The 22,693-nt window shown below is 37.9% G+C and overlaps 1 protein-coding gene across 4 annotated transcripts in view; it reads left to right on the forward strand.

Moving 5' to 3' along the window:
• Window positions 1–22,693, forward strand: part of ABCA13 (ATP binding cassette subfamily A member 13) — a 199,311-nt gene that overhangs the window by 84,775 nt on the left and 91,843 nt on the right. For all 4 annotated transcript variants that reach the window (XM_040588025.1, XM_040588024.1, XM_040588022.1 and 1 more), the window contains exons 34-41: window positions 2,199–2,333; window positions 3,686–3,823; window positions 6,945–7,131; window positions 7,958–8,176; window positions 10,820–11,016; window positions 11,829–11,986; window positions 12,391–12,621; window positions 19,140–19,230. In XM_040588025.1, coding sequence (XP_040443959.1) covers window positions 2,199–2,333; window positions 3,686–3,823; window positions 6,945–7,131; window positions 7,958–8,176; window positions 10,820–11,016; window positions 11,829–11,986; window positions 12,391–12,621; window positions 19,140–19,230 — 1,356 coding nt within the window. The remainder of the gene's footprint in view (window positions 1–2,198; window positions 2,334–3,685; window positions 3,824–6,944; window positions 7,132–7,957; window positions 8,177–10,819; window positions 11,017–11,828; window positions 11,987–12,390; window positions 12,622–19,139; window positions 19,231–22,693) is intronic.

Raw genomic sequence — 22,693 nt, forward strand, 5'->3', positions numbered from 1 at the left:
ACCCCATGTAACCAGATCCTCTGTCTTGTTGAGCAATGGGTCCACATTTGCCTTAGTCTTCCTTTTGTCACCTATGTACTTACAGAAACCCTTCTTATTGTGTTTGATATCCCTGGCCAGATTCAATTCTGTTTGGGCTTTAGCTTTCTCCGCTTCATCCCTGGGTGCTTAAACGATATTTCTGTACTCTTCACAGGTTATCTGTCCTTGCTTCCACCCTCTGTATGCTTCCTTTTTGTGTTTGAATTTGGCCAGGAGCTCCTTGTTCATGCATACAAGCCTCCTGGCACCTGACTTCCTTCCTATTCATTGGGTTCGACTACTCTTGAGCTTGGAAGTTGTGTCTGGGTTCACACGTGCACTAGTGTGTAACACAATGGAGGTTTATGAGAATATAAAAAACAGGAACAGTGTAAGTTATTCACTCTCAATATAATGCTAAGATGAATATTTAACTGTTATACATTGGAAAAAGATCACCTTTACTTTGTAAAGCATTTTGTATGTTTCTCCTGTATGACCTTATTCATACTCAGCCTGAGTAGCAGCTTGCTTCTGCAAGCTTGGAAGCAGCTGGTGAAACCCTTACTCAGCTACTGTGCATCTGCGGAAATGCATGAGAATACCCTATTATGTTTATATGTTAGGAAGAAAAGAAATATTTGGAAACTGCTTAGATGCTCTAACAGGTTGCTAGATCTTTTAACATGGTGATACCAACTATCCCTGAGCTAACAGCTGCCCCTATAGATGCTGAAGTTTTAGAAAAGTAAGAAATGAACACCTCAGCCCTTGATAAATGTCTACAAATGTATGTATCTAAATATACAAAGGGTTGTAATGCCTTTATACTTTTACTACCATGGCAAGATCAGTATTGATGTCAGTGGATATTTCAAACCACTACACACTGAAAAATATCATAATGATACAAAAGTTGTGAAGAGTGGAAGAGATAGTTGCAGGAAATAGTATTTAAATATCCCACCAGTCTCTTCAACAAAATGATTCATCTTTACTGAAGAAAGGGCAAAACATGCTTTGTGGAAAAACTGCTTTTCTTGAAAATTGTAGAAAAAGAATTGGAGAAACAGTATCATGACCCACTGTACTGCAAACAAAGCAGCATTTTCAAAAGTGCAATGCTTTTTGTAAATCTACAGTTTGATTACTTTTGTTTTCCATTTAGCAATATGGTAGCTTTCTGCAGTACTAGTGATTTGTACCATCACAGAATGGTTGGAGTTGGAAGGGACCTTTGTAAACCATCTAGTCCAACCCTCTGTTAAAACAGATTCTCCTAGAGCAGGTTGCACAGAATCATGTCCAGGTAGGTTCTAAATGTCTCCAGAGAGGGAGACTCCACAGCCTCTCTGGGCATCTGGGCAGCCTGTTCCAGTGCTTCGTCACCCGCAAAGAAGTTTTCCTGATATTCAGATGAAACTTTCTGCATTGTAGTTTGTGCCCGTTGCCCCTTGTCCTGTGACTGGGCACCACTAAAAAGAGCCTGGTCCCATCCTCTTGACACTTGTCCTTAAGATATCTGTAGACATTGGTAAGATCCCCTTTCAGTCTTCTCTTCTCTGGGCTAAACAGTCCCAGCTCTCTCATCCTTCCTCTTGAAGGAGATGTTCCAATCCCCTAATCCTTCTTTCTTCCTTTCATGTCTTCTGCAATGTAATAATTTTATGAAGCAATTATTCAGTGAGTTTGTTGTTCCAGTTTACCTCTGAATACAGTTAGTGCTCACAAATACTTGCTTCTTAGAATTCACAGATTCAAGTTTTCAGATTAAGCATTATATAAATGACTTTAAACTTTGTGTAACCCATTTTTATAATATCAGCAGAATGACATAAGCCTTATTTACTGGTGAGGTCAGTGCCCCATTTTGTCAGAGTCGTAGTTCTTTTTCTTATGCCAAATTAAGGGCCAGCTAAAACTTCATAAACAGCCTTTTCTACAACAGCTTTTCTGCATTCTCCCACCAGCAGTGTCACCTGCTGTTCTAAACAGAGGCTTGTAGAAGCATAAAAAGTCACTTCTATTCATTAGGATTACTGTTATTAACTATGGTCTTTCTTGTGTCAGTGCTTAAATACCCAGAAGTGTGTAGTGATGTGTTTGTGATCTTTAATGCTGTACTGATTTAGCACTGACCTTTTAAAAATAATAATTATTATTACTATTACTACCAGGAATTCAGTGGAATAATGTGCACCAGTCAATGGCACAAGGAGGATACATGACCTTTGGATGGATGTGCTGGATGATGTTCTTTGACTCCATTTTATATTTTATAGGTGGCTGGTATTTCAGCAATATTCTTCCTGGTAAGATCATGGGCTTGTTCTTATTTTATGTTTTTGAAGAAGTTATTGAATGGAATGGATAGAATTGGCTTTTCTCATTGAATGCAACTAAAACAAAAACATATCTTATTCTGAACCAAGGTTTGATATGCAAAACTAGGCGATTATCATTAGGGACTGGGTAAGAAAGTCTTCCTACATACATAAATATTGCATAGTGCTAACACATGGACTAGAATTTGTAGCTGGGCATGAAATAGCTTTTGTTTGCTTATGGAAATGACTAATATTGAAAGATTTAGGAATTTGTTGGTATTTTACAGTAACAGAGCTCAGTCTAGTTGCAAAACTTCCTGTGAATATGGTGAATCTTCTGAGTCAGTACTTGGGTTGAAACCCATGAACCACAAGTTTTCAGATCACAAAGACTTCAAACTGCCTGGTAAATATTTCCCAGTCAGTCCACAGTCCAATGCATAAAGGAAACTAATTAACTTTCAAGTATATTTTCAGAAAGTGGGACTTTTTTTTTATTAACCAAGTTTTATGAATATTATGGAGTTGGTTGATGCATTTTTAATCGTAAGCTAATGCCTCACTAGCTGTTTGAAATTTACCTTTCCTCTGATTTGCATAGGTCACCTTTACTTCCAGCTACTCTCTGTTTGTTTTAAAAATGTAAAAATAAAAAATGAAATTTGCATTGAAAGACAGGGGTGTGTGGAATATACAACTGAATTTTACAGACTTTAGATTAAGTTGATGTCTGCCCTTCAGTGTCAATGAAATGCGACTCCAAACACACAGAGTGTATTGTGTGATCAGTAAGTGAATCCTGGAAAGATTGGGCAATGCCAAAGTTTAGGTTGTGTGTAGGAATGTATTTTTTTTCCCCTTCTGTTTGCATGCTACAATAAATGTTTCTTATGCTGTCTGATTTGTTTAAATTGTGCAGATAGTAATGGAAGAATAATCTTTAATGATTGGCACAATGGATTATCGTTATAATGAAAAATAAGGCTGTTTGCCTTGGCAGGCCATTTGGTGCATTTTCTTTCCTCTAGGTTACAAGATTATGTTAGGCTGTGACTACATATTGTTGGCTTTATGATTGTGTTGCACTTTAAAGGTGATTTGGAGGTAAAGCAAAGCACAGTATCACTGAGGACTGATTATTTTATGGCAGGACCTGCTGTTATGGCCAAATGACTTCCCCCCCCCTTTATTAAGGTTTGTTAAATGCAGCTAGGAGTTTGAGCTAATTAAATGGTCAAATCAGCTCTTCATAAGGGACAATAGGACATTAGTAGCCTACAAACAAATATGAAATGAATATAAATTTTGCAAGAGTTTCTATCATAATTTTCTTCTAGGAAAAGTTGGATTAAAGAACCGATGGTACTTTCCCTTTACTGTTGCCTACTGGAAGAACCTGTGTGGAGCAGAGAGGAGGAAGAGGCATCATCTGAATTCTAATATGCTTTTCTTCAATGAAAACTTCCAAGAAAAAGGTTTGTAATCATAATAGAATTTTAATAAAGTCTTTTTTCTGAATGCTGTGCTGATTTTTTTCAATCAGCTTTTATCACTGCTTGGTCCTTTATTAGGTGTTTAGATCTTGTCCCTTTTTCTCCTCCATTATATAATGTATACTACGAACATTATATACTGTTAATTGTGCAGTCACCGGTAATGCTTGAATCATTCAATTAAAACTATTGTACATATATATTTATTAAAACTCTTTAAAAAATGTAAAATAACTGTCTCTTGGGTTCATTCTGTCCCAGTGTATTGCTTCTTTGCTTTTTTAGGTTCTTCTGAAGCTCCTTGAACCTTTTCATCCCTTACTGAATCTGAAAAGTGTTGTGCTTCATTAACACTTTTTTTTCCTCTGCAGTTTGATTTTCTTCCTCCTTCTCCTCCTCCTCTGCTCTTTTTATTTGCTTCTTGTTTAAGTGGAAAAATTAGCTTTGTTCATTTATTTCCCTTTTTCTTATTTCCCTCTTCTATGATCAATGTTCTTTCTGTCTCTGCTTTTTAGACTTTTGTTTAAAAAGCTGCAGGTACTGTAACTAATTTTTATCTGCCTCCAGATACTTTCACTGCTCCTCTATTTCTTTGTTCACTTGCTTAAAACTAATTCAGATTTTTAGTGGTTTTTTTCCTCTCTCAGGTGTCTTTAAGGACTTGCTTACTTCTGATTTGTTTTGTGAATGAAGTCAGTCACCCTCACCTATATTCTCTCTAGGGCATCAGAAGAACATGGTGGGTTGTTGGGGGTTTTTTGGAAGTTACAGTGGTTTGGAGACGATCCAGTTGTCTGTAGCGTAGGTGAGCAAGCCAAACAACTCAGCAGTTTTGTGTATTGATATCTCCTCCAGAAGGGCAAACTTGAAAATTTCTTGTTTCGTGCTAATATTTGTGGAAAAACTATCAGTATGAATTTTGTCTGAATTTCTGCAATTTGGAACAATTCCATTTTGTTGAGATAATTGTCTTTGGTCCTTGCATAAAATGAAGACTTCCCTTTGGTTTCACCACACCCCCTGTGGAGACTAAAGAAAACCCCCTTTTCTCTGCCTGAAATGTTACCAGCATGGGCTCTGGCTCCAGCCATCCAAATGATTGCCTGCAACTTTGTGGATCTGTTCGTCTCGCCTCTCCTCTGCTTAAACTGATGCACCTCATGCTTGGTAGTAAATTGCCTTTTTGTGCACTCTAACATTGCCATGCATGCAAAGGAACTTACTCTCTTTCATTAGAATTGGGCATCCTTGTACTGATAACGGGATAAAGGCATTCATGGATAATTTGCTTGGAACAGCAAAATGACTTGCTCCCAGGTAATTTCTCCATTTTTTCTATATGGCCCAGGTAAGGGCTGATTCAGTGGGGTTGGAAAGCGCTTTGGAAATCAGAGGTGTGACAGGGAAGGGCTGGTGGGAATGTAGGTCCTACAAGCTGGAACTACAACTACAGTAGGTCTGGCAGAGATCTGGGTGCTGAGTACCCACTTGGAACTCCTGTTAGGAGAAGTCCTAGGGTAATCAGTTTACTACTTTCAAGCAATTTAGAGCTCTTCCTCTGAATTTTATCTGAGATACATTGTCTGAAGCTCACTCTGTATTTAAAGGATTTTTTATTAAGTTCCAGGATGTACTTGAAAACTTGGGAAGCAGTGGAAAGGGCATGAATAATATTTGTTTAGTGGTTTTAGTCTGCAGACCAAAAGATAGAGAAGCTAACTGGAGGAGAGGTTCATGAAATGTCACAGGTGCTGGTGTCTTTCTGTAAGGTAACCTCAAGCTTCTGGCAAAAGTTCTTTCTAAACTTAACATTGTGAAAGGAGCAAAAACCCCTTTTTCATTCACAGCCTAAAGAAACCAATCCTTGACCTCATTGCGTAATTTTTAATTTGTAATCTGATTTATATATTTTTTTATAAAGCATATTTCTATTTCCTTGTAGCATTTGTTTATATTTAATGATATATAAAATTATTACATAAAATAGAATTATACATAATAGATTTTATATATAAATCTATAATTTATATATTTGATCCATAAAGTACTGTGGTGGTTTGACCCTGGGCTGGATGGCAGGTGCCCACCAAAGTGCTCTATCACTCTGCTCCTCAACTGGACAGATGAGAGAAAAATATAACAAAAGGCTTGTGGGTTGAGACAAGGACAGGGACATCACTCAGCAGTTACCATCACGGGCAAAACAGACTCGACTTCAGGAAATTAGTTTACTTTATTGCCATTCAAATCAGAAAGAAACCCAGCTTCCCCCCACCCCTCCCTTCTTCCTGGGCTCAACTTCACTCCTGATTTCTCTCTACCTCCTCCCCCTGAGCAGCGCAGGTGAATGGGGAATGGGAGTTACAGTCAGTTCATCACAAGTTTCTGCCACTCCTTCCTCCTCACACTCTTCCCCTTCTCCAGTGTGGGTCCCTTCCACATAGTGCAGCCCTTCAGGAACAGCCGGCTCCAACATGGGTCCCCCACAGGGTCATAGGTCCTGCCAGCAAACCTCCTCCAGCATGGGCTTCTCACGGGTCACAGCCTGCTTTGGGCCTCTGGCATGGAGTCCTCCATGTGCTGCAGGTGGATATCTGCTCCACCATGAACCTCCATGGGCTGAGGGGCACAGCCTGCCTCAGCATGGTCTTCACCACAGGCTACAGAGAAATCTCTGCTCTGGTGCCTGGAGCCCCTCCTGCCCTCCTTCTGCTCTGACCTGGGTGTCTGCAGGGCTGTTGCTCTCACATACTCTCACTTCTCTCTTCTGTTGGTGCAGATTTTTTATTTCCCTACTCACCTGTCCCCCTTAATATGTTATCCCAGAGGTGCTACCGCTGTTGCTGATGGCCTTGGCCTTGGCCAGCAGTGGGTCTGTCGTGCTGACATTGGCTGTATCAGATATGGGGGAAGCTTCTGACATCTCACAGAAGCCACCCTTGTAGCCCTCCACTACCAAAAGCTGCAGGGATCACATGCACATGCGCATGCACACAGACACACATAGACACAGACACACAGACAGACAGACAGACACACACACACAGACACACACACACTTAAATTCAGCAACCTTCTTGATCTGCTGCTTTTCCCCATACAGACACAGCACCTCCAAGCTGGAGAGGCCCTTGCATGGAAGAAGCCAACATTGGTGTCATGCTATTGTCTCTCACCAAAGAGCACGAGGATGGCCAGAGGGCTGCTGTTAAAGATCTCAGCCTCACTTTCCACAGAGGTCACATAACAGCGCTCTTGGGACCTAACGGAGCTGGCAAGACGACAGTTATGTAAGTCTGCCATTTAATGCTGTTACACTCCCCCTGATCTCTGCTATGCATCCTCACTTCAAAATGTTTCAAAACTCTTTCCTATGTCCTATTTTTCCTCAAATAAATATTTAATAAACTTCCCAAAGCACATGGAAAGTGCTATATGTCTATGACAAAAGGCAGTGTAATGAAATAGTGAACCAGGTCCTGTGTGCCACTGAAACCATGATGGAATAGTTCAGGAGCAGCTTGAATAGGAGCTGGGCATGTCTAGCTGCGGAGTTGAACACGTCTCAGGGAAGTGTTCTTTTCTGGCAACCCATACGTACTCCTATCACATGGAGACTGTGGAGTTTTAGGGGGTTTTGTGCTTTTTTTCCTAGAAGTTGCAAAGAAATTCTTTCTTGGCAGTTGACCAGAAGTGAAAATAACAAAATGAAAATGACACTTAAAAATGCCTCAGTTAAGAAGTCTATGTGTTTCTACATTTACGTTAATTTTGATCAGCTTTAATAAAAACAGTGATGCAAAATGGGATACAATTGGGAATTACTCCTCAACTAGAAAACACACATGAAGAAGGAAACAATGGTCTGTTATATTTGGTTGGGAAAAAATTCATTTTGTTTTGGAAGTAAGGAAATGAAGGATTGTTGAGATCTTGTTTTTGTTTTTGTTTTTTAAAAAAGGCCAAACCACTAGCGGTGTTTACGTGACTATGCTCCACTGAATTGGTGTTGCTCTAAGGATGTTAAGATGTGCCTCAGGATATCCAAGTGTGAGCTACGTAATATGGTCATTACACATGATCTTACTGTTTTTTTAAATCTTTTTCCTGTATCAGATCACTGTTGACTGGTCTGTATCCACCGACCTCTGGTACCATTATTATTAATGGGAAGGACATACGTACTGATCTGGCTGCCATCAGGACACAGCTGGGTGTTTGCCCACAGTATGATGTCCTGTTCAACATACTGACGGTGCGAGAACACCTACTGCTTTATGGATCAGTGAAGGCACCTGGCTGGACAAAGGAACAGTTGAATCAGCAAGTCAATGGGTAATTTTTTCTTTCATTTGCTGCAATTTGTCAAGTAAATCGTTAGTGTCTGTTGCAAGCCACTCAAACAAGAAACTGCTAAAGCAAAATTGCAAGTAGAAGCAAATGGAAATGGAAGGTTTTCCATGAGTTTTTATCACACTTCATGTTCTGAAAATGTGCTTGAAAATACGTTTCCTGGTTTCTAACCTTTACTTGAATGTATTTGTAGTGCAACTGTCAGTGTTTAAAAACCTGGTGTATAGAAACATCAAATAATCATGTTTGTATAGAGATGGTTAGCCTGGTAGCAGCTGTAGTGGTCCTGCCTCATGCTGTCTGCCTTACCTCCGTCCTTGCTGGAGGGCTGGATAGAAAGTGAACTGCTGTGTGCTCATCCTGAGCTTTCAGATAAGTCAACACTGACTTTATGTATTTATCATCCTGTATTCCTTCACCTGTGGTAGAGGGAAGACTGGAAAACAAGAAAAGGCAGATGAACTATTAAGTAAACCTTACAAAGTGAGATCTTGTTCACTAATAGCAAACTTAGTTTTTTGAACTTTAGGAACAAAATGTATCCTCTTCTAATAGTATGGCAGTGCAAATAGTTTCTGTTTACCTTCTGATTCATGCCAGACTGTGTGGGGGGCTGGGCACTTCCACGCTTCAATGGAAATAAATGCCAAGTTGGTGGAACTTCTCCTTAAGTGTGCAATTAGGCATATGCAGACACATTTGTGGCATAGTGGCTTTCCTTTTTAGTAGCTAATCATAAAAGCCTGTTACTTTAAAATTTTGATCTGAAAACTCTCTGGTGTGGGACACTGCATTCTCTCCAGAAACAACTGTCTTAAACAACCAAGACAAACTAAAGCTAGTGTTTGGTTAAAATTTATGCAAAATAATATTCTGTATTTTACTATGCTTAGACTGCTGAATTTTAACTTCGGAAGCACCCTGTTATACTAATGGCATGTAAGAATACTAAGGATCATGCAGGCCTTGTTACTAAGAAAAACAATTATTTTAAAGACAATGAATGCTTTAATATACTTCAGACAAATTAAAAAAGCAACAAAACAGTGAAACAAAATTTGCTTTTTATTAAGCAAAAGAAGAGGGCTTTTAAAGAGATTAAGAATAATTTTTCTAGATATATCCATACAACAATTATAGAAACCTGTTTTCTTAAAAATAAAAAATTCTTTAAGAGTAAATTGCATGTTTTACAGACTGTATATTCACTCAAATAATTCAGGAGATTAGTTTAGGACTATTGATATTTTTATGTCTTGCTTGCCAGGCTCATAGCAACAGAAAGCTTTGAGGTGAATTGTTGCCCTGTAGGTGGGTTTATTACCCAGTGTGCAGTGCTATTTTACAGAATGAGTCAAGGTATTTCTGTTCCTGTATCCTAGTTAGTGCAAAATAGAGAGCTAAATGGTAACCCACAAATACCTAGCTCCTCAGTTGTCCAAATTTTACACTATTTATACAGTTTAGCATGCAAAGACACTAGCCTGCATTGGTTACAAGCTACCTAACTCCTCCGTTACCTTTTATTCAGTTTCCTATTTGTCAAATAATTCTGTCACTTCTGATGTTAATTAGTTTGCATGCTCAATCTCAACTTCTTTTTGGGTCTGGGGGATTTCTTAAATCAGTCGTCAATGATCTATCTCCCCCTGCTGGAACTAACCTTTCCCCTAGTTTTTGCTGAGCTCATTCCTCATGGTGAACTTCCAGTCAACTGATCTATCTTGTCGAGGTGCTTCCTTTGGAAGTTACTCTTTTGAAGAAAGTATTTATCAGTGCTCAACAAAGCACTTGGCAGGGTATACAAAAATACTTATATCTTGAATTAGCCATTAACAACTCATTTGTTTCTATTGTCTTAAAGTCAAACTTGTAACAATACGTTTGATTTTATTAATCATATGATGTCACAATGGCTTGAATATTCGGTGTGACAAAAAATAAAATGATGGTCTTTCAGTACTGCCTTTATTGAGCCCGTTTCCACACACTGCTCAGATGCAAGATCATCAGAGGGCAGGGGCTGAATAGACAATGTCTGTAAGGCATCTCCTAGTCTTTAACACAGGAACTAGATTAGGTTGGATTAAGTAGTACCTTTCTGCCTAGGGATTACTAATATGTTTACTTCACAGAAACACATCTTAAAAAAAATAAAAAAGGGCAAAAACCCTGCAGTGTGACCTTATTTAATTCAAATGACTACACATTTCGTAAAAACTCAGGTGTTTTTAAGGTTTCTTTATGTAGTTGCTGAAACTGAAGCACTATTTGAGTTATGAAACTAACCATCTTTACCATGGTTTAAGAAACTATAATCTAGAGTTTGCTGAAATCATTGGACAAATTGGTATTTATTTCATTGGACTTAATTTCAAAACTTTCTGTTCTTATCCTGCACAATACTTATCCAGAATTTGTATTTCAGTTGGTGATGGGTGTTTATACTTTGTAGGTAAAGAGTTAGTTGGATTTTTCTAATTTTTTTTTTTTTTGTCATCAAATTGTATAACCAGTTGGAGGTGGTGTTTTTTTCACTTTCCATTTACAGTGACTTTTCAGTAATTCTGCTCTGAGTGGACATTATGTGACTGGAAAAATTTTTCAAAATTGGTCTCGTTTCAGAGTTCTGGAAGATATGGATTTATGCCAACAACAGTACAAACCTGTTGGAGCCCTTTCTGGGGGAATGAAAAGGAGGCTATCAATTGCCATCTCCTTTATTGGAAACTCAAATACAGTTGTTCTAGATGAGCCCACCAGTGGAGTAGATCCATGTTCTCGCCGTAGCATCTGGGATGTTCTTCTGAAGTACAAAACTGGTACAAAGCTTATACACAAAATTTGCTGCTTATTTTCCTTTCTGGAATTCTGTTTTGATAAATTTAAACATGGTATTTTTTTATATCCTGCATGTAATTTTTTACATAATATATAAAATATTAATATTGTTAGTCGGTAACTAAATACGTTAATTTCAGAAATTTAATCAAACTTGGGAAACCTTAAAGCAGCCAAGTAAGACTGCAAGTATTACCTGCTATTTTACAGAAAGACGCCTAATTTAATAGAAGATTGAGCTTAGTTCTGAGTCCTGTCCTGAAGTTTCTCTTTTCTTACTTTTTTCTTTTTTATTAGTCTCAAAATTATTTTGGGGTTTTCATTTCCCATTTTGTGCATATCTTTATATAGATGCATCTATAATGCCAATGAATACAGACTCATCAGTCAGTCAGCTACATTAATCTTTTAAGTGCCATAAGGTTAGAAACTGATTGTGGGAAGCAAACTGTTCAGCTAGTGAGCGCTCGATTAGCTGTATTAACTCACAGCGAATGATCCATTGAAACAGACACTGCTGTTATGTGGTCTTAAGGAATCCTTTTAGCCTGTAAAATAACTTAAAGTGGTAATGGCTTAATGTTGCTTACTATGTGTAATACAAGGCAAAGCAAGTTTAGACCTGACTCTAACTCGGACTGTAAATCTGAATGCAGGTTTTGTTTATGTCTTGCAATTATGTTTCGAAGGGACCTGAAACATGTTTCCTTAAGGTTAAAGGATCCTTGTGAAAGCAAGATGTGTTTCTCTAGAAACCAGGTTTTGTAGACATGTACCAATCTTTCTGATGCAGGTTGCACACTGATCTTTACCACTCACCATCTTGATGAGGCAGAGGTGCTCAGTGATCGCATTGCCATCCTGCAGCGTGGCCAGCTGAGGTGCTGTGGTTCTCCCTCTTATCTGAGAGAAACATATGGCCAGGGACACAGTCTGACACTCATAAAAAAGGTATACTAAAAATGTACTGTACGGAACTCAACAGTGTCTGCCAAGTAATAGCTGTGTATATTCTAAGTGAGCTGTATGTCCCTGCCAGGAAGTAATATGTGACATAGATTATTAGAGAACCAGCAAAACATGGTTTTATCAGTTTTCTTGGTTGTTTTGCATGGGTGGTATTATTAGTATTATTATAATTATTAAGAACTAAATGAAATCTTTGAAAATGATGAATTTCAATATTTACCTGAAAAGGGATTTGTCTCACTGTTCTTTATTCCTGGCAAGTAGTCTGCACCTGAGGTTTCACATAATTTCATCAATGGAAGTATTCCTGTATGAATTCTACTGTCAAGTCCATACTGCTGGTAACATTTAATTTTTTGTGCATTATTATCTTTCTTTCCTCATAGCCCTCTGTGTTTGAAATCCAGGATCCTAAGCATATTGTTCGGGTCACATCTCTGGTACAGACCCACATCCCAGAAGCCTTCTTGAAAGATAACAGTGGGACTGAGCTGACCTATGTGATTCCAGAAAGGGCAGATAAGACCTCTTTTAAAGGTCTTTTTCAGGCTTTAGATCAAAGCCTTCATCATCTACACGTGACTGGCTATGGCATTTCTGACACCACCTTGGAAGAGGTACTTATAGTTTTTCTGTGTAATGGTATTTGCTTGGTTAGAGAATCCTGTATTAGCTTCCATCTACTCTTAATTGTATCTTTCATATTATACAACAGTTTATTGTTTTCTTGTGTGAAACATGTTTTCTAAAAAAACCCAACCCAAACCAAAAACCTCAGATGAAATATATACTTTATATTTTGCTGTGCTGTGAATTTCAGCACCTACTCTACTACAACTTATTTCTTATTTCAGGAATTTGAGGTGAAGACTGGTGAAGTGTGTAACCCTTAAACCTATGTTTCTGCATTTGCTTAAGGAAAATCTAATGTGTCATTGATTTAATGAGAAGCACTGTTCTGAATCTCTGGCATTGGAATGAACTTTGAACTTGTAAGGCTGGAGGTTCAGTTCAGGCAGCTCTTGGGGCAGAAAAAAATTGCTGACAATGCTCTCTGACTTACAAAGTTCTAAAGCTTAGGACTTGGCAAAACTGTGTGGCAAAATCTCTAAAAAGTATTTTATGTATATACCGAGAAAGAGATATACATGTATACAGTAACATATATGCACTCTAATATATGCATATACGTGTGTGTGTGTGTGTGTATCTAATGGACCAGACAAAGAGACTCTGTTATGCTTTTTATTTCTGAATTTAGCTCTGGGCAAACTGCCATATCAGTGAGAAGTTATTTGGCTTGGACTGTTTTTATCCCAACTGTAACTTCTAAATAAAGATTCCCTAACCCACCACTGTTTAAGTTCCGTATTATAGACTCTTCTGAAAATATTTTTTTCCACTTATTCAAATGATGATAGGAGACTAATCTCAGTATTTTTTGATGCACAAAGAAAAAACCCTCTTTTTATTTGACAGCACAATTAACCAGTATTACTTTGTGAAATAGATTTCTCAGTGATTACCTATCGAGTTAAATATAAAGTTGGACTGTTTTCTAACAGAAAATTTAATATATGCTAAAAAAAAATCTCCACAAAAATAATCAAATCCAGATTCCTGTACAGTGATTTTTTTAAAAAATTTATATAGCAATAAATACTTAGTATAGAAAAGAGATGTATCCCTTCTCCCTCTGTTCCCTGGAAACATATGTGATAATATGATATAGTACTGTGGGTAGCTAGAACACAAGATCCTCTAGGGACGATGTTTACCTTTCCTGGTTTTATGAAGATAATACACTTTAAAGCTTGTCAGACATCACTTATGCATTGTATTTTTTCTGTGTGAGTTATACATATAGGAATTAATGGGATCAGGTATTTGAAAATATATCAGCAGTTCTGGGTTTGTTTTGAAAGTTTAGAATTGTACATCTTATATAATCTCTGGAAAAAATATAAATAGAACTGCAATAATGCAAGCAAACCTAAAATGACAACTGTTCATGAAATTTATTGAACAATACACCACCATGTGGAGTTTCTGTATCCTGAAGTGGCCCACTGGGACACATCTTCAGGACTAAATTGATTCGTTACATAGTTTTTTAGGACGCTGCACAAGCATAAAGGATATGGTTTTGCACATTTCTTTTTAAACTGCAGTCCAAAGAATAACCTACCACAAGGTATGTGTTTTCCTTTGAAACTAAGCTCCATACAACTGAGTTATTGATGAAGAAAAAAAATAAAAAAGCATCTCTTCGGTGTTATAAATGACTACAGTATATAAAGCTAGTGTGGCAAGCATTTGCTATGCCAATGGGATGGGGGGGGAAGGAAGGGCCAGGAATATATCATACAAGTTTAATCACCATTTTACTTACTGCTATGAAGTAAATTACATTTCTGTTACACAATTCTATAAGGCAAGTCAAAAGCTCATTGAAAATGCTTATTGAAAAATTGTTGGTTTCTTTCAAATTATATAGGGTGATTAATGTGCTATAAGAAAGAATACTGTTCACTGACAAACTTTATATAGATTCTGAGGTAATGTATCTGTTGATAACCTTTTGGTTACATTCCTGTGAGACTCCTGAGAGAGTCATAGGACTTTCCAAAACTGGCATCTGTAAAGTAAATGTGAAGTTGCCATGGAATATGAGGAAGCTGCCCCAGTGTGCCGCATCTGTTATTCAGTTGAGAGCTTACTTTTGATTGTTTTCTGCAGAGGAGGTTAAAAAAGGCTTTAAAGGTGGTGTTAGTTATTGAAGTATCATTCTTCAGCTTGAAGACTTAATGCGTTAATTTGAGGTGATTTCTGTCATCTCTGCAACTCATCATTAGTCATCATTACAACCTCAATTCTCCGTTTTCTTATCAACAGCCTCCCTGCACTGGCAAGTAAATGGATAGCACATAATAGTGCTATTTAGTCTATTCAAACAATTCAATCTGGAAACAAAGAACTCTGACTTTAAAGGAAAAAATGTGTTATAATTTGTATTTTACCCTTTCTTCTTGTTCTCTCATACACTCATCATTTATTCGTTTTCCGTCTGAGGGACACTCAGGCTCTCTAAAATCATACTCTTCAAGAGAAACCAGGCTTCCATTCATAATTCAAAGGAGTCGTGAAGTTCTAACAAAATCAGTTCCTGACACTTTCAGATCTCTGTAATATTATAGTTGCTTCATTTAAATATCTTTTCCAACCATTTGTATTTGTGTGCTTCATAATGCTTGTAACTGAAAGAGTGTTAACAGAACCAAAAGGAGGGTAGAAGGGTGTTTAATTAAATTAAGTGTATGCTGAGAGCTTTCTGGAGGATGATGTTTCACTTTCTGGCAACTCTGGAGAAGCTTATTGCTTTCTTGCTTTGCTTTGAGGAGAGAACAAAACATTGAAACATCTTTACAGAGTAAGATGTGTCAAAATACCACTTAATGGAGTACTGCTTTAAATTCTCTTCCTTGAAATGACCAGAGATTTTGCCCCAAAACTTTCTGGGGAAAGTCATGTACCTCCTTGAAATATTTTAGCTTTAAAAGACTATGTAGCGTCTAATGAGATTCAGTTTTGTTGAGGGTGCTGTAACAAACATCTAGTAATGGCACAATCATATTAATCTATTTCACTGTAGTATTACCATCTGGCCAGACCTTTTTTCTAGTAGAAAAAAGCACTTCCTATATCTACTGTATACTACTCTATATATATACACTATTACTACATATTATATATTAATATAATTCTATATTAGAGTGTATATACATATATATACACACACACACACTATTACTATACTACTATATCAGTCTGGTGGTTTGGAAGAAGTAGCCAGGGCGGTGGCTGCTGCTTGCAAGTAGGGCAGTCCTCCTCAATTGCCAAGCACGAAGACTTGCTCTCTCCACCCCGATGGTGACCGAGCTGGTCCTTCAGTGCCTGGTGTGGAGCAAGCTCGCAGGTGCAAGTGCTGGAAGCGAGCCCTGCTACTCCTTACATATTTTAAGTACTTTCCTCGAAAGCATACAGGGTTTCTTCCTGTGGCTTTGAGCTGTGCCAAGTGCCTGTCTCCCTCTGTGTATGCATATCTAAGTCTGACAGTCAGAATTGTTCCTGTTTAGCAGATAACCATTGACCTGCTTGCAAATGTTCCTCAGTCAACAGTCACCCACAGTGAATGGCTCTAAGACTGCTTCTGCTTCATTCTGCTTAGTGAAACACACCTGTAGCTGCAGGAGGCTATACTGAGCATGGATTGCCTGGAAAGAAATATAAACCCAATGTGAATAGGAAATGTAGTAGGGCCCAGAAGTGTTGCTAAAGCGTCAGTCAGTGGTTTTGGATGATAGACTGTCTATAAGTGTTGGTTTGTTCTGGTTTGGTGGTGTTTTTTTTTGTTTTGTTTTATTTTGTTTTTTTGATGTCTATAGGTGTTGGCTTGGTTTTGGTGGGTTTTTTTTTCCCTCTTTGCTTTCTCTTTCTTTCAGCCATTTTAGTTTTCTGCATATTTTCCTTTCAGATGAAGATGGTTTTAGGAATGATCAGTTAGCTAGAACAGTGTCCCCATGCTCTACAGTGAAGTGTCAAGGATACTGTGCCGCTTGGTTCTATGATGCTGTCCCAAAGAAGAAATCAGGAAGAAATCAGGGAGTAGCTGCCTAGTACAGCTTAGAGGGGGTGCAAGAAATGTCTTTTTCCTCAAGTACCCCTACAGACAGCTGTCTGGACAAGTCCCTGGTCAGATATGGACTTGCTAGCCTAAGCAGGAATTGTGAAGGCATGTAGGGAAAGGCATGCTCTGCTGAAGCCCAGGAGATACCTTGTCTTGTTGAATTTATCCAGTCTGTTAGCTATGGGAAGAACACATTGTCACTCTGTCATGGTGTCTAATCCTGACTCTTCCAGATACGTGTGTTTTGGGGTGTACTTACTCTGCTAATACCATTGTTAGGCTAATATTACTTCTGTCCACAATAGCCTGTGCAACATTAGATAAATTGTCATTTCTTCTCTACAATATGGTCCCTAATGATTCCCATTCTTAATGGGATGTTTGAGAGCTACCTGGATATTATGGGGAGGACTGGACAATGCAGGTGGCCTTTTGCTTGCAGAGCTGTATCAGAATAGCTGTAGAAGTGAAGCCACAGTAGACAAGAGTATGTATTAGAAAAATGTTTTGCTGTTCTGCTGCTTTTCTAAGGCATAGCTATGTCTTCAAGTGACATAATGTGATTAAAGAAATGTCCGTCTGCAACCCCAGCAGAAATTTTGACACTGAAATGAGTATATGCAGGCAACATTTTGTAGTGTAACCTATGTCCAAGCCAGAGAGGAGCAGTTCCTTTGTGGTTTTAGTCAGATCAGTTTAGTTTGGTTTGCTTGATAGAACTGATGTATAGAGGAGCCATCAGCAAGCAGATCCAAGGCAACAAATTAGAATGTGTCTTTGGGCAGTCAGGATCTCCCTTCAGGGTCTAATATAAAAATGTCAGGAGGTATTAATTTCTTCTGGCCTTGCAGTTGCTAATGGCCAAAAGTGTTCCCTGAAAGCTGGCAGGTAACAAATGCAACCAATAACCACTCTTAAATGGCAATTGTATTGACCAAGCAAAATAGGGTTTATATAATAGTCAGACTTCAGCAAGTAAAAAAATATCTTCCCAAAACAATAAAGCACTTCAGATTGACTGGTTTTTATTTTCTATTGTATGAGCTCCTTGGAAACAAGGAATTTTTTGTTATAGCTGATATCAGGTTCTTTTGTGGGAAGAAATGAATAGTTTCTAAATGATTTCTGAAAGTCACGCTGTGGTTACAATCCAGCTCAACCCAAACAGAGAAGAGAAAGCAGGAGAAGGCTGTCATCAAGAGAAAGCAAAACTTTCTTTTCCTTGTACTTCTGTTGTTCGGTTAGAGATGCTCATGGTAGCTGTATTTTACGTTATTTTTTCTTTTATTGCTTTTTATCTCAAGTTCCTAGATCACTGTTTAAATTGCAGTTTGGGTTAAGATAGGATTAATTTTAATTTTCATTTGAGCTTACAAGAACTGGTGTGAATGTTAATAACAGACTCACTATGAAAGCTGTTCCAAGCTTCTGCAAGGCTGAGGGACTGATAAATGAAATAAATCCCTATGAAATTTAAAGGACTTTATGTGGACAGAACTGTGAAGCAGCATTAAGCAAGTAGTAGGATGAACAGTAGGATGAACAGAAATCTATTTGGCAAAGAGTATATACCATTTAAATAGATCTCATGATTATAAAGTTTGTGAATTCTGCTGGGGTTTTAAAACATTATCTTTGAGTCTCTTCTGATGTGTGTTCCCCTGCTTAGGAAGATTCAACCCTTACAAGTTTACTGTAGTGCATATTTTTAGGTTGTTACTTTTACTAAAAAATAATTTCAGTTTTTTCCATGGTCATTTTAGGTAACGTCTCCCAGTTTCGGGTATGCATGATAATACTCTTGCTAAAAACACGTATTGTTGCCCAGTCCTCTCCGTAGCATTAATTAGACAGGACTTTGTTAACGTTGACTGTGCTTGGTGATTGCGTTGTCCTTTAAATGTCTTTCAATAGCATTATTGCCCACATGCTTGCATAAATCTATGGACACTTCCCAGAGCTCTGTGAATTCTCAGTTCTGTAGGATCTTGTACATTAGATTTAGTTGTATCTGAGTTGTAGAACTCTGGTAACAGTTCCAGTTGTGCCCACAGATTTCCAGCTAGAGTATCAGAAAAGACTTGCTTTCAGCATGCCTTTGGTAAAAATGGCAGTAACTGAATTCCAACACATACCACGGTTTTGGAACGTAAAATGTCAACCAAGAGTAGCCAGTCCATTGAAAAGTCTATACAGACAGTAGTGTGCGTTGAGCAGCAATGCTTTGCATAGGTTCTTTGGCATCTATTGATATTTATTCCTTTCCCATTATCCCCGGGATTCTGCCACTGGAGAGCTTAACTAATTTTATAGTCATATTCCAGAAGGGTGGCTACAGAAGCCACTACTAATCTCTGATAATCTGAATGGTTTGGGATATATACATATATATTAAGTAGTTTTTAGAAAATGGATTCTAAAGTTATTTTTTTTCCTATTTCATGAAAGGTATTTCTGAAGCTACTGCAGGACTCGGAGAAGATGCCCTATGTTCCACAGGCAACACACCTGGACCATGCAAATGATGTTGAATCAGCCAGTAAGTAGAAAATTAGATACTTTCTGAAGCAGCCAGATTTATAAAGATCACAAACACAAAGACAAATATGCATAAAGTTCCCAAAGTTGAGGAATGCACAAGCAAATGGAGAACACTGCCTGCTACCATCTGGCAATTCTTTTTTGTGTCAGTGATCTGCCTTGTGTAGCAGGTTTTTATATGTCTACTGTGATCCACTTCTGTATTGGTTCACAGTTGTCTTCCCACCCTTCTACTATGTGTATACATGCACAAAAGCATTCTCTCACTGTGTCAGCATTAACATACTGCTTCCTTCAAGCCTCTGGCAACTAATTACTTTCTTTGACTCATACTGGCAATGGATAAATATTGCTGAGATACACCACAGATATAAATTCTGTAAACTATTAGAAAGGTGTATTAATCTCCATCCACGTGCAAGTAAAATAATAATAAAAACTGTTGCTCCCCATAGTAGAATATAATTTTTCCTCTCAAGTGGCATGTTATTTCAGGTTTCCTTACATGTTTGTTTTAAAGCAAGCTCCTTTATCCTTTCTATTTTCTTGCCATGCAAGTTTGGGATGAGGTCCTAATTAATATTTCTGAAATCTTAGGAAGCTTCTTTCTCCTCAAAAAAATTTTCTTATAAGTCACTAATGTGATACCTCAAGTTCTGTAATGACAGTGTTCACCAAACTGATCAGTATTTTCTCATTGTTCCTGGGATTCTCATACTTCCATACTTACCATGTTTCTATTTGATGATTTATATCTACATTGCAGTCATCTTTGGTTAGATGTCAAACTCTTTATTCTATATGCAGTCCTTTTTGGTTTGTTTCTATAGAACACAGGCACAGACAGGTCCTGATCTGTGACTGAGGACATTCATTGTCACAGTAATGGAAATAATAATTGTGAACCAAGCTTGTGTTATTTGTTAAGATAAACTCAATTGGATCTCCCAGTAATAAGTAATCAGTACCAAGAACTGTGGCCTAAGATGAGACCTTTTCTTACAGTGTTAACTTGACTGGATGACTTTTTCCAGAGGGTCTTTCTGGTGGACTATTTTAGTCCCCGTTGAATCAGAAAAGATGTAACTGTATAGCAAAACCCCCTTCACTAAGCAAATAAAATATCCACTCAAGTGGGGGGTGAGAACAAGACTTCCATTCAAAATACAACTTTGAATATCCCTTATTTTATAACAATCAGTCGTGTATTTCTTCAAAGCTCAGCTAGGGTATCTGAACCAATTTGAAATCAAAACAGTCTGTCTTCTCCATGTTGCATTTTCATCAAAGAGCAAGATTTACAGTTCCTAAAGTAATGAAAACAGAATATACTGTACCTAAGAACTTGATATCTTTTATCATCTGCATTTCAAACCACATAACAGTATTTGTTCAAGTTATTATATTAAATAAAGAATCTAGTAATCAGAGACTGTATTTCTCAGTCTGATAAATTATAGAAGAAAATATGATGATAATGCCATTTCTTCAGGGATGAGAGTACTGGAAAATTGTCATTCATTGCAGATGACTGTCATTCATCATTAGGGACAGTTGTGAAGTGTAGGCATAAGGGATCTGGGAAATGGTCATGAAAGGTATCCATCATTGTCAAAGCTAACCAGAATACTCCATGGGCAATAGCTTGATCTGTATAACTTTGTCTTTGAAAGCAGATTCAAAGGCAGTCAAACTTCCTTGTCAAAATAATGAAATGAATTTTCAAAACCCCCTAGAGCAAACAGCTGGGTTATTGAGAAGATCACAGGATGCTTCTATTTGATTTGTAAAAGAATCTGGACTAGTGAGCTGCTTTGACAAAGCATGGATCTGAGCACAAGCAGGACTATTGGCTATCCCTTATAGTACTGAGCCCTTGGGGCATCAAAACTGTGTAGAAACCAAAATGATGTCTCTTGTCTCTCAGCCAAGGAGGTGTTGTGGAGTGGTGTGCATGTCCCTTAAATGAAACTGCAAAAAATCAGTTGTGATTTAGGTTGAGGTCTCTTGCCAGTTTTTGGCATTGGTCATCACTTCAGCAAAATATGACAGTATGTTACTGAAGTTAGAGATTTGATAATTTCTAGTTGTGTTTTACAGTGTCTTATTGTCCTGGCTGGAATGGAGTTAATTTTCTTCATAGCAGCCCTTATGGTGCTGTGTTTTGGATTTGTGACTAAACCAGTGCTGATAACACACCAGTGTTCTGGCTACTCCTGACATGGTCAGCTGAGCCAAACTGACCAGAGAGTTATTCAATGCTGTATAGTGTCATGCTCAGCAATAAAAACTGAGGGGAGGGGGTTTTTTTTGAGGAGGTAACCATTGCAACCAGACTGGCTGAGCATCAGTCTACTTTGGGGGAAGTGGTGAGTTACTGCTTTTGCATTGCTTGGTTTTTTGTTGTTTTCTTCTTTCTTCTTCCTTCACTTCTTAAACTGTCTTTATCTTAACCCACAAGTTTTCTCACGTTTTCTCTTCCTATTCTCTCCCATACTCTGCTGGAGGAGGGGGAGCCTGAAGGAGCAGCTGTGTCATGCTAAGCTGCTTGCCAGGGTCAACACACCATGATAACATAAAATAAACTCAGAATTATATGACCCTTTCTAAATGCAAATATTAGGGGTAAGTAGCATTCCATTAATTAAATTGTAACAATTTTAATATTGGCAACGTTAAATATACGAAGCACACTGTGTAATTTCTAGTGGTTTAAGTTTCCTTTGTGGAAGGTTTACTCATAATTTTGAGTTATATTCCAAATGAAAAACCTTGGAATAAAACTCATCTTTTGGTGAGAACAGTTAACATTTGAGTCAGGGAATGCCTATGTGTGCAGGCATAATATGCGCATGTATTTTAATAGAGATGTGCAAAATTAAATTCTCCACAGCTGGGGCACACAATTGATGGTTACTGTTTTGTAGATGTATAGAGAGCACGCAGAAAAAAAGCTAGATTGAGCTTGCAACAACTGCATCACAAGATCATTGGAGCCAAGTAGTCTCGAGGAAATGGAAAAAACAAACTCTGTGCAGTCCAATAAAATCATAAACTACAGCAGGCAGTATATGAACACAAATAATCAGGAGAGCTAAGAGGAAATCTAGGGGGTGACTAGCTAACCATGGATAAATAACAAAATATTCTGAGCATATGCAAAAGCAGGCAATCGGCTAGAGAGTGGGCTTGTTGGATTGTTAAGGGACTGCAGAACTAAGATATTCAGATATCTTGCTGAAGAGCAAAATTAATTACTTTTGTAGCATTCTATGTCTTTGATTGATTTAGATAGATAGTTTGGGAGATACCAACTTTGGATCTAGCCTCTTCTTGCAGTAAAATACGGTTGGAACCCGAGATATAGTAAAACTAAACTGTAGAAAATTCAAAATGGATTAAACTGTGTGAAACACAGTGATTCATAACATTTGAAATTCATTGCCATAAAAAGTTATGAA

This window comes from Falco naumanni, chromosome 3, assembly GCF_017639655.2.
Source record: "Falco naumanni isolate bFalNau1 chromosome 3, bFalNau1.pat, whole genome shotgun sequence".
NCBI lineage: Eukaryota > Metazoa > Chordata > Aves > Falconiformes > Falconidae > Falco > Falco naumanni.